This window comes from Marmota flaviventris, chromosome 18, assembly GCF_047511675.1.
Source record: "Marmota flaviventris isolate mMarFla1 chromosome 18, mMarFla1.hap1, whole genome shotgun sequence".
In the NCBI taxonomy this organism is placed as follows: domain Eukaryota; kingdom Metazoa; phylum Chordata; class Mammalia; order Rodentia; family Sciuridae; genus Marmota; species Marmota flaviventris.
In genome coordinates, this window is record NC_092515.1 from 4,051,081 (window position 1) to 4,063,881 (window position 12,801).

The window sequence follows — 12,801 nt, forward strand, 5'->3', positions numbered from 1 at the left end:
AGCGCCTAGGTAGGGTCTGGAGCGCCAGCAGGAGAGAACAGGGTTTCACCCCAAGCTGGGCTTCTACAAAAAGCAAAGACTTTCCCTCGCCCTCCCGCACAAAGGCGCCGGGAGGCGGTCCTCCAGCCCAGCCGAACCGCAGCTAGGCCATCCAGGACCCGCAAACCTGCGGGCCTCCACAAGAAAAGCTACGCCTGCTCCCAGAGTTGCCAAAGGACAGATCTGCCTCCTCCCGCTCCCGGGTCCTCATTGGTTAGAAGCAACTGCTCGTCTCAGCCGTTGTTAGCAGCGACGTAGGCGGGTACAATCTCGGTCGCTAAGAAACCCCGTACTTCCGCTTCCTTTCCCCTATGGTAGGCTCGGCAAGCCAATCTCTTTCGTTTGCTCAATGGTAAATGGGCAGTGGGCGGGACTTCACTTGCCTAGACCAAAGAAGGGCGGGCTTGGCGTCCCGTAGCGCGGCCAATGACTGTGGGGCAGCCCCTGTAGAGTGGCTCGGGCGCCCCCACGTCCGCCTTTCCTCCTCCTCCCAGCTCTGCCCCTCCCTAACCCCGTTTCAGCACAGCGCTGGCCGCAGTCTGACAGGAACGAGACGGAGCCAAGATGGCGGCGGCCGACGGCGACGACTCGCTCTACCCCATTGCGGTGCTCATAGATGAGCTTCGCAACGAGGATGTTCAGGTCCGGAGGCTCCAGGGGACTTGGGGAAGACGGGGAGGGGGACACCGGGGCGCTGGAGGCCCTCGCGGAGAGGGCTGAGCGTTCGCTGGGAGTGGCGGAAGGAGACGGGGGCCAATCAGCGTCCCGCTCTCAACGTTCCCTGTCGCCGGACTCCAAGAGACGGCGCCCGGGATTGGGTGTCGACCCGTGGAGGGCGGGGGCCGGCGAGCCTCGAGGGTCCCGGGCCGCCGCGCGCTCCGCAGGCCCGGGACGTGGGCGCTGTGGTTGGGGCGCTTCGGCGATTGGCCGCGGCCCTGAGTACCCCTGGGGCTGGGCTGGGCGCGGGACTGGCGCGAGGCGGGCCGGGGGTCTGGGCAGCGCGGGCAGCTGGGGCCTGAGAGCGAAGGCTGCCATCCCCTTTCCTGTCCTCCCTCTGCGTCTAATTTTAGTGTAGATCCCCATGGGAAGGAAGGCGTGAAAGCACTCCACTCCCGAGGGTAGGACTGGCTAAGTTCAGGGGTGATTCTCGCTGAAACCCTGCTGTCCCCCGCTGCCCCTTAGCACAGTTTCCTTAGAGGACTAACATTTCTGGTGAGTGGGTCAGGGTGCCCCAGACCCCTGATCCCGGTCGTCTTAGGTTTGAGCGGGTTTCAGACTTTGGTCCACCTCCCACCCTCCGAATGACCTTGTGCACGTTATTTCATGGCCCTGGGCTTCTATTTTCCATAAAATAGGGGCTAATAATAGTCTTCCCTTTATTGGGAGGTTGTGAGGAACTGAATCCGTAAAATAGAACGGTGCCTGGGTGCTTGGAAGGGCCCAGTAAATGTCACCTGTATTATTAGGATTGGCAATTGAAGAGGTCCATCCTTCAGTTAGGCCTGTTTCCCGTCTTATGAAGTTGTACCTGCTGAACCTGGTCCTGCCTTCTAGGTTCTGTTGTCAGGTGGAGTACAGTTACACATCCTGACTCTTCCACTTCTTGCTGATTGACAATGGGCAAGTTAGTTAATCTCTTTGAACCTTGGCTTCCTCTTTTTTCAAATGTGGATAAATATCTAGTTAATTGGACCATTGTATGAGTTAATTTGTTCAGTGAACACCTGCCATGTATAGTGTTGGGCATATCATGGTCACACCAATTGCTGTCAGGATACAGGTATATAGCAGGTAAACAGAATTAAATATACAGTATCATTAACATGTATGAAATGGTGAGAAGGAAACAAATGGGGTGATGTGATAGTGAATCAGCAAGTATTTGTTGGGCCTTTACTCTGGGCACTGAACTGGACACTGTTGTACAGCAGAGGACAAGACAGACAAAAACTTCTGGCCATGGGAGTTTACCTTGTAGTGAGGGGAAACAGACAATGGACATTAGGTGAAATGTATGCTGTATTAGTTGAGGATATGTATGTGTGTTGGAGGATGTGATTTAAAGCATGGTCAGGGGAGGCTTTGATGTTTGAGCAAATACCCTACTATGAAGGCAGGGGAAGAATCTGTGGGGCTTTCTGGGCAGAGAGCACAGCAAGTACAGTATGGGGTGGGGGAATGGGCCAGTCAGGGAAGGTGCTTCTGAGGGTGCATAGTTGAGGATGGGACTGGATGAAGAGCCTCCCAGAGGGAGCAGACCTGTAATGGCTGTAGTTCTCATCTTGTGGTGATTTTGCCCACCAGGGGACATTTGGCAATGCCTGGAGACATTTTTGGTTGTCATACCAGGGAATTGCTGCTGGCCTCAAGTGGGTGCAGGCAAATGCTGTTAAACATTCTGCATACATGGGACACTGACCCCAAAGCACAATAAAAAAATAATCATCCAAAATATCCTTAGTGCTAAGACTGAGAAAAGCTGATTTATGGGAGATTTGCCTTGAGGCAAGAAGGAGCTAGGTTATCTTTGGTCAACATTATCTTTGGTTGCTGTAACAATTGCTATAAGCTTGTGATATTATAGATCACAAATTTATTGTCTTACAGTTCTGGAGATCCAGTCTGTCATGGGTATCACTGGACTTAAACTCAAGGTGTGGTCAAGGCTGCATTGCTTTATGGAGACTCTAGGGGAAAATCTAGTTTCCCTGTTTTTCCCACCTTTGTAAGCCTGTCACATTCCTTGGCCCATGACTCCTTTCTCTATTTTGAAGCCAGCCACATTGCATCTCTCCAGCCATTCTACTCACATCTGCTTCTGACCACAGTCAGGAAAGGTTCTCTGACACTCGCAGATAATCTCTCTTCATCTCCGCATCTCAGCATCCTTAACTTTGATCACCTCTGCAGAATCTCTTTTGCAGTATAAGGTAGATAGATACTCACGGGTTCTGGGATTAGAACAGGGATATATTGGTGGATCTCATTCTGCCTATCATAGTTACTATAATTAGAAAGTAGAGATTGAGGGGGAAAATCATAGGAGATTGAAGATGGTTCTAAAATATTTTCTTTTTGCTTTAGTTTTAAGTAATTAATATTTTTTGTTACTTTTTTTTTCCTTGAGGTTTTTGAAGGGGTGCTATTCAGCAAGTATTTATGGAGTACTTAACTGTGGGGACACAACAGTGTACCATGAGCAAAAAATGCTTTCGTGGAGCTCATTTTTTTGAGACAGACAAGAAACCAAGTTCAGTATAGAGAATGGTAGATGGTGGGTTGGGTCTGGAGGAGATTGGAGAGTGTGCTGCATGGAGTTTTATATAGGACGGCCAGTGTCGGTAACATTTGAGCACAGAGGAGGCAGCAGGCCTCATGGATATCTAGGAAACAGCATCCCAGGCAGAGGAAATTAGTGTAAAGGTCCTAAGGCAGGAGTAGGTAGAAGGTGTTATGGATCAGAAAGAAGGCCATAGGAGCCAAGGGAATAAGCTGTTTATGATGGGAAATGAAGTTGGAAGAGGAAGCTCAGGTCAGACCTTGCAAAAACCTCATGAGCCATCATTTAAGCCTGGGCTTGGCAAACAGCTGCCTGGCTGTATGCTTGCTTGTTTTTTTAAATAAAGTTTTTTTTTATTGATTAATTTTAAAACTCAGATACACCCATATGTATATTTACTGTCTGTCTCTTTTTGGGGGAAAATGTCAGTTTCTGACTTAAACCATCACTGTCAAATTACTGGATGTTTGCCTGTACAAGGTGCTGTACAAAAGAATCATTTTTATGTTCTCATTGAATCTCACAACTTTGAAGTAGATCCCTTACTCGTCTACATTTTCCAGATCTGGAAACTGAAGCACAGTAAAGGGAAACAACTTGGCCAAAGCCTTGAAGCTGAGGCGTGAGACAGTACAGGATACTGGAAAGAACATGGAATACCAAATCCTATAGTCTCAACACATTCTTTTCAGGAAATATTTATGCAGTACCTCCTATGTGGGAGATTCTGTTTCAGATGCCGCAGATACAGTAGGGAGCTGCTGCCCTTGTGGGGTTTATACTTTAGTAGGGAAGACAGATGATGGATCAGTAATGTGATGTCAGTGGCAGTGTTTGCTAAGAAGAAAAACAAGGTAGCAACAGGGAATAGAGCAAGCCCAGGGCTGATGTTTAGGTCAGGGAAGGCTCCCCTGAGAAGGGATGTTGAGCAAGGCCTTGAATGAAAGGAAGGAGAATGAACAGGTGAGGTAAGAAAATCTGGGCATGGGCAGAGAAAAAGTAGGTACAGAGGCCACAAGTGGGAACAGCAGGAAGGCCCACGAGGCTGAAGTTGGGTGAATGGGAAAGTGGTGGGATGTGGGGACTGAGATGAGGCTAGATTAGGTGAGGCCTTTGAGCAGAGGAGCAAAATGTTTTAAAGGGTCCTTCTGGCTGTTGGGGCAGGAGATGCGCAGGAGCAGATAGCTTATGAGAAGCCATTGCAGAACACAGGCCCAGTGTTAGCACATAGATGGGGGAAGATGGTTGGATTTGGGACATGTCAAGCAGGGCTGATGGGTTGGATGTGGTGTGGTGGGTGCTGTAGAGAGAGGAAGCGAGGATGATGGAAGTTTGACCTCAGTTCCGCCAGTTTGTTCTGTGTGTCCCTATAGTAGCTCCTGTCTTTGGGCCCAGACCCCTCATCTGTAAAATGTGTGCACTCTTGACCTCCACAGTGCACACTGGCAAAGAATCCACGTCTGCTGGTTGTGGGGATGCAGTGGAATGGTATGGTAAGTGGCTGCCTAGCAGATGTGGGAAGGTGCAGAGGTTTAGTTCTTCATGCTCTGCCCGCCATAGATTCACTAGGTTTACACGTCTTGTCCAAGCCTCCCCACACAAGCCGGTTCCAGGCAGAGGCCAGAAAGCTGTGTTGGCAGCATCTCAGCTGGTAAGGAGTACTGCTCACATCTACAGTAGAAGCCAGCAATGCTACACTGTATCCTACTATACCCAGGACAGCCCCTGACGACCAAGGACTACCAAGCCCCAAAGGCTGCAGTGCTGAGTCAGAAAACCCTGCTATGTGCTGCACAGTGTGCTGAGTACTTGGTATGTGTTAATCAAATCCACACAGAAGACTTTAGATAGGTACTCATTTTCTTTCCATTAATTTTCTTTTAATCATTAAATTTAAAAAATACATAGAGAAAATAATACTAGATACCTAGTTGCAGCAGTTTCTGCAATATTTGCCACATTTGTTTCATCTGTTTATCTCCTTTTTCCCTGAAGTATTTTAAAAATAAATTCTAGGCTTCAGACATTTCCTTCTACGTTATTCAGTATGCGACTCTAAAACAACGTACACTTTTATAACCACACTGCCGTTATCACATCCAAGTTAACAGCAATTCTTTGGTATCGTTTGATTTTCCTGATTGTTTCAGAAGCATCCTTTTGTAGTTGGTTTGGTTTACATCAGATTTGGCCATGAAATATAATTTAAACCAAAATTTAAAGTCTGGAATTCTTCCCATTTAATAAATAAGGATACTCTGCCCGTATCGTACAATCTAGTGAGTGGCAAAACTAGAATTAGCCAAGGGCTCTGGGCTTGAGGGCACATCCACCACCTAGCCTTGGCCTCCCTGCAGAGATTGTCTTGCACATCAAGGTTCAAATTCCAAATTGGCTTCTGTACAAGTTACTCAACCCTTTGGGTCTTTGGTTTTCTTCCTTTTTAACACACTGGTTCTGGGCATAGAACCTAGGACCTTGGGCATGCTAGGCAAGTGCTCTACCACTGAACTACATCCCCAGCCCTAGGACCTTGGTGTTCTTGTTAAATGAAAAAAGGATGGAAGGCACACGCATCAAGGTTTTCCAAATGAATTAGATAGATTATGTAAAGACAGAGCAGTTACCAGCCATCATCTGAGACATTGCAGAATTCCCCTGTGTCTACATCTTGGAAACATGGTGTTCCAGATTTGGGCTTCTTTTTATGGAGTGTCTTGGGATTTGGTAAAGCAGAACATAGAAAAGGAGTTTGCCCTCTAAGAGCTTACAAATAAGGAGTTGGAAGAGGGCAGTTGCGAAGAGCACAGGTTCAGTCTAGGCTTTGCCACAAATTCACTGAGGGACAGTTTCCCCTCTCTGTGCCTCAGTTTCCTCATCTGTGAGGAAATGAGTGCAGAGTAGTGTTTGCCTCTTCCTTTGCTGTGAGAGAGAACACGTTTAAGTGTCTAGTTCTGAACCTAGCACATAGAAAGCACTCTGTAAATAGTAGCTGGGGTTTTAAAACCTTTAAAATCTGTTGTGTGTGTGTGTGTCTGTATTTATGGTGAAAAAAACAAAGTTTAACCAGCTGGACTAGTTTAGATGAGTTTGATTGTTTTCAGCACCCAAAGCATCACAATCAGGAGCCAGCTGAACATAACATTCCTTCTGGCTGTCAGGGCTGGTCAGCCTGTTGACCTTGGCCATGTGGTGTAATAGAGCTCTTTTCAGCATGGCTTGTCTAGTGCTGTTGGCCTTGACCTCCAGAGTGCACAGTGGCAACAGAGCAGTGCCTCCATCTGCTTCATGGTAGAGTCCGTGGTCAGGAAATCTTGGTGGATGCCGTCAGTGTGCTTCTGGGCGGGGGTGGGGTGGGGTGGGCTGTCTGAGGATACTTGGGCTGCCTGTGGAACTGCAGTGTCTTGGGCCCCTGAAGGTGGGTGTTATGCAGGTGTGTGGGTGTGACTGTTGAGGCCTTTTGGCTCTACCTTCTTGACTTTCAGAGCCTTTGCTTCGGCCTTGGCAGAGGCAGGAGCTTCCTTGTTTGCTTTTGGTACTTGCCTAAAGATCTGTGTTTTTCAGTAGGGCCAGTTCTGTACTGGATTCTAGTTCAGGAATCCTCATTTGGTACCAGTCCTGACCCTTATCCCAGAGACAGGTTGTCTTCCAAATGGGGGATCATGCATGTGTGTAAATAATCATAATGCCAACCAAGCAAACTGAGAAGTGTTCCTAGGTGCTATGGCTTCCAAGGGGGTAGGGAAATTACTCCCCGCTCCGCTTTAGTGTACTTTTTTTCTTTCCCCTGTTTCAGAAAGAACATGAGAATAATAACAGGCAATATTAAGTGCTTATTATGTGTCAGGCTCTTCTCTGTTGTCCTTACTTTATCATCCTAGTGAGCCTGTGAGTTAGGCCTTATATTTTTCATTTTACAATGAGGAAACTGTAGTTCCAAAATGCCTGGGACTGGCATGAGGATCCTTAGCTAGTAACTGGTGAAGCCAGAGTAGACTCATTGATTATTTAAAAAAAAAAAAAAGAAAGAAAAAAAATCGGTTGCTACAGAAATAGAGGTCACATTGGCTGTTCTTACTTCTCAGTGATGATTCTAAACAGTCATCAGGTGGGTGCTTAGTATTTCCCACACACATCCACCCACCCACATTATTTTTATTTAAAAATTTGGTCCTTCATGGAATAAGGAGGAAGGATGCATAGACTTTAGGGCTTTAGAGTGGGGAGACACTTCTGTCATTCATTGAACATTGTCAAACCATACACATCCCACCTCCATTGTTGGCCACCGTCTTTACCAAAGCAACTGTTTTGAACATATTCCTCTGCATATACTAATATCTGTATTATGTTTATTTTACCAAAATTAATCCTGCGAATATTTATTGGGTACTTCCTCTGTACCAGGCCCTGCATTAGGTTCTTGGAGCAGAGTGAAGAAGGCAGAGTCCCTTGCCCTAGCCAGGCTCATGCTCTCGGAGGGGAGGAGAAACAGTAAGCTAGCAAGTTCATGTTGGGGCATGATAGGAGTTAAGCTGTGCAGAGTGCTGGGGTGGGTGCTGGGATACTGTTGTGTGTAGGGTGGTTACCAGGTGAGGTTGAGCAGAGACCCCAGGAGGTGAGGGAGGAGCCCTGGGGCACATGGGGGAGAATTACCAGTCCAAGGAAACAAGCCAGCAAGTGTGCAGACCTGGACTGGGAGTGGCTGTGGGTTGTTTGTTGGCTGATTACTCTCAAGGAAGCCATTGCCCCAGGCACCCAGGGAGCAAGGGGGACTGTGGATCAATAGATAGGCACTAGGTCAGTCAGAGTAAGGCTGCTGACTTTTTATTTGGATTGTGAAAGGAAGACATTCTGGGTATGGGATCCTGTGGGATCATACTGCACTCACTCATTTCAGGGAAGGCTCCATGGGTTGCATGTGAGATGAGTCCTAGAAGTGGGTAGTGTTTCTGCAGGTGCAGGCAGAGGGAAGGAGGATTTTATTCTTTAGATTTTCATGTGCTGGGCTTTGTGCTGAGGCCTTTTGGAGATAGGTCCTTGGTAAAAGTGCAGACATGGAGCCCAATGGGTGGACTGTGGTAAGTGCTGGCGGCAGCACACTTGGAAGACAGTACCCAAGGAAGTTCTTTTGGGATACGACATGATGAAGAAACAATATTAATAACTTCTGTCAAGAATGCTGCAGGAAAACCCAGTTGAGATTGGTTTAAATAAGGAGGTTCATTATTTTTTTCTCATAAACAAGTTCAGCAGTTCAGGAATATCAAAGAATTGGGTCAAGCACACCACTCTTGACCAGCCTTATGGTCACAGGGTGGCCATAGCATCTGCTGTCCTTGGAACCACAGGGAAAGAAGGGCCAGCCCAGGACACAGAGGGACTTACCTCCTTCCTCCCTTGAGTCAAGGAGGGGTTCTTTTCTGGACTCCCCAGCAGACTGCCCTTAGATCTCGTTCGCAACTAGGCCATGTGCTGAGTCAATTGGGATCAAGTTTAAGATGATAGGAAAACTCTAAGTAATGGGCTTAAATGAGCTTGAAGTTTATGTCTGACTGATGATTAAAATGTCTGCTGGTAGTCCAAGCTGCTGTGACACTCCATGATGTTAGGGTCCCACTCTCTTACCATTAGGGTCCCACTCTCCTACCATTGTACTCTGCATATTCTTCCCTTACCACCACCTTCTAGGTTACTTCAAGGCCCTGAGATGGCTGCTGAAGCCCCGGACATTATGACCACATTCCACACAGGAAGGAAGGTGTCGCCCCATTTTACTATAAACACACTTCCCAGAAGTAGCATATACCATTTTCACTTGGGTTTCACTGGCCAGATGTTGGTCTTTAGTAGCACATTCAGAATTAAAGTGACTTGGAAATGTCTTTTCCAAGGTGGTCTTGTGCGTAGCTGAAAACCAAGGGATGTGAGCCACAGTATAACCAATGTAGGCAGGCGCTCTTGACCTGGGGCTCATCTCTGATCCCTAGGCAGACCCATGAATTTGAATGGGAAAAGTAACTTAATTTTCACTAACTTCTAACTTACATCTAACTTTCCTTCTATTGGAAGTATATTATGACAGAAGACTTATAAGTAGAACCTGTCACCAGTGGGAATCACAACATATCCCTATTTTATTTTATCTGTTGTATGCATCGTTTAATATTATTTATGCTTACCTCTATTTCAAAATTATGTCAGTGTTAAATCTGCTTACGTTGGACACTGCCATCAACTTCCCTCCCCCTAGAAAAAAGCAGAAACTTTTGATACTGGTAGAGAGCCTGCATGCAGCTGGACTGTGTCCTGGCTCTGCTGCCTATGGACTGTGTGAGGGTATTCAACCTCTCTGTGCTTTGTTTCTCTGTCATCAGATGGGTGTCCTGTGTCCCTTCATGGGGATGTGAGGGTCAATTGAGTTAAACTTGAAAGCATGCAGAACTGGAGCATAATAAGCATTATGGGAAGAATTTGCCATCATTATTTGGTGGGCAGTTGGCTAGCCGCCTCCTGTGCGCTTCCGGATTACTCCAACAAAATTAGGATGCTGTCAGCAGGGGGAGGTGCCACAGCTGCTTTGACTGATCTTTCTCTGGTGCTGGGGTATTCTAGAGAGTGTGTCACTTTGTACTCATGATAACCTCCTGAGGTTAGGTATTATCGTTCCCACTTCCAGGTAGAAAAAATGAGGCTCAGAAAGGTGGAAAAATTTCCCAAGATCCCACAGCTTATGTAAACAGTTTAGCCTTGAACCTAGGTGGCCTGCTCTGAAACACCACCTCTGTCATGCAGTCGTGAGCCCTCTGCCTGAACAGACTGGAGGACATTATTAATAAAACCACAACTAGAATGTCCAAGGACAGCTCTCCATTGTGGGAGAGGACTGGCTCTCCGAGCCTGCCTCTTGGGCATCCCTTAGGTACTGTGGTGTGGAGATTTGAGTTACGCTGCTTGGGCTCTGCTTGTGGCCTCGTTGCTTTCCAGCAGGTGGCAGCCTCTCCAAGTCAGCAGCCTCACCTGTAAAATGAGTATTCTAGAGACAAAACCTGTGAGCACAGTTCTGGGGTTGTGTTGATTATCCATGTCGAGCTTTTAAAAGCACACAGGATACAACCAACAGATGCTGGTTGGTACCTTTGCTGGCATAGTTATGATGATTATTGTGATTATGCCCTGCCACCATCCCATGGTCCTCAGGGCTGCTGCTCACTTGAGGCCCCAGCCACGTTTGCCTTTCCCTAAAGTCCAGCTGAGAGAACTCAGATCTAGCCTAAAGACAAAGTGAGGAAAGCAGGCAGCTAGGGCAATACTCCCCACTGTATTTTATGAAAAAGTTCAGACATGAGAACATTGAGAAATTAGTACAAGAGTCAGTAAAGTGCAGCCTGTGGGCCACATTCAGCCACTACCTGCTTGCACAAGTGTGCTTTTGTTGGAACTCAGCCATGCTCGTTGGTTTATGCAATGTTGGGTTCTGTGGCTGCTCTTGAACCGTGAGGGTAAAGTTGAGTGTTTGGGACAGAGATGGGGGCTCTGCAAAGCTGAGAATATTTACTGGCAATTTATAGAATGGTTTTGCTAACTTCTTGGCTAACACACTGAGCAGCTATATACTTAGCACACGGATTTGGTGATGGATTATTTTTGTCATATTTGCTTTTCTATCATTTCATAGGTCTGTCTCTGTGTACATCTTATTCTTTGGTAGAAAATAAATTGTGGGTCTTACAAGACTTCATCTTTAGGTTCTTTTATTGCCAAGAGGCGTGATCTTGTCACAGTCTCTGGACAGCCTTGAGAGACTCACCCTTGTGGAGATGGAGAAACTCAAGGGGAAGGTTTCAGTTATCCTGCCCCAGAGCAGCTGGTCTGGGCCTCAGTTGCCATAGGTGGAGAGGGTGTCAGTGGTGCTTCCCTCCCAGGCTGAGAGGCTCCATTGAGGACCCAGCACATAAATGCTTTGAGAGTGACCTGTCATGTGTGTTAACCAACATATCTGTTCTTTAGGGCTGCTGCAGCAAATCACCAAAAAGAAGGTGACTTCAGCAATAGATTTGTCCTGTTACTCTTTGGAGACCAGAAGTCTAAAATCAAGGTGTCAGCTGGGTTGTTTCCTGTGCAGGCTCTGAGGGGTCTGATCTAATGCTAGACTGGGTGGGAAAACCCATCAAGGCCTGTGTGCTCAGTGCTCTCAGCCTCTGTGCAGTATTCCTTTCTCCAGGGCATGGCCAGGACCCATTCTGAAGTGGGGGGGTCTATGATCCACTGGCAGATGAGGAATTCCAGAGAATTCCATCATGGGCAGCTCCAAGACAGATTGAGGAAGGTTACAGTTTCTGTGGCCCACCTTGAGAAAGAGAAATTCTGGTGTCTATGGCCTACCTTAAGGAGGGAGTTATAAGCCAGGAACCGTGGACAAAAATGAAAAATATGTATTGTAATATCATGGGCCACTGGCCAATCCACCGTGCTAGTGGTATATTACTACTGCTAATGCTGTTGTTCATAGGAATGTTCATAGGAATGTTACGGTACTTTCAGCATCACTGTTAGCTAGCAGCTTGGGTTTAAATGCCTGCTCCAGGCCATCTTAGCTCTGTGACTCTGAGAAGGAACTTCTGCTCCCTGAGTCTGTTTTCCTCCATAAAGGGGGACTTAGAATCTTAACTCTGACCTCAAAGGGCTGTTGTGAGGATGAAGTGAGATCTTAGTGAGTGCTTAGTGTAGGACCTGGTCCAGAGTAAGCTTACTGTACCAAGGCTGCTGCAGTCCAAGGGCACGCACAGCTTTGTCATATGGTACTGAGTGCGAGAGCGGGTCCTGCAGGGGGAGTGGTATTGGGGAAGCAGGTTCAGTCTTGAGAAGTGCCCCTGAGCAGTGCTGGGCTTGGTGAGACCCAGAGGGTGCTCTGGCACTTGTTGCCTCTGCTACCATTGTTTTTAATGGTCCATTCGAGGCCGAAGAACACTTGGTAGATAATGACTATATTACTGCTGAGCATCTTTATATGTAGATGTTTCCAGAATTGCCTTGAGTTTGGGATTACTAACTTTCTCACCTTTTCTTGTTCTCTGGTTAGCTTCGCCTCAATAGCATCAAGAAGCTGTCCACCATTGCCTTGGCCCTTGGGGTTGAGAGGACCCGAAGCGAGCTCCTGCCCTTCCTTACAGGTAAGGAGGTGGACTCCTGGGACCCAGGTGGAGGGTGACTACTGGGGGTGGTTCCTGCTAATTGAGATGGAAGTGCATCGTAGATTTCACATACTGTGTCTGCTTCTTTGGAGCGAGGACAGGAATTCAGAGGAATCAAAGTGCAGCCTTACTGAGAGAAGGTCTGTGGTGAATGGTGGCAGGCTGGCAGCGGGGTCTAGAGGCACAAGGAGCTCATTCTGCATTGTGGCGCCAACTGTTATCTGGTGGCTGTGAATAATTTTTTTTGCGGGGGGGGTACCATGGATTGAACTCAGGGGCACTCGACCA

At 47.4% G+C, this 12,801-nt stretch overlaps 1 protein-coding gene across 1 annotated transcript in view; it reads left to right on the forward strand.

The window, feature by feature from the left end:
* The first annotated feature begins 523 nt into the window (after positions 1-523).
* Ppp2r1a (protein phosphatase 2 scaffold subunit Aalpha) overlaps positions 524-12,801 on the forward strand; it is a 29,808-nt gene continuing 17,530 nt past the window's right edge. The window contains exons 1-2 of the mRNA XM_027921612.2: positions 524-681; positions 12,402-12,492. Coding sequence (XP_027777413.1) covers positions 604-681; positions 12,402-12,492 — 169 coding nt within the window. The 5' untranslated portion in view covers positions 524-603. The remainder of the gene's footprint in view (positions 682-12,401; positions 12,493-12,801) is intronic.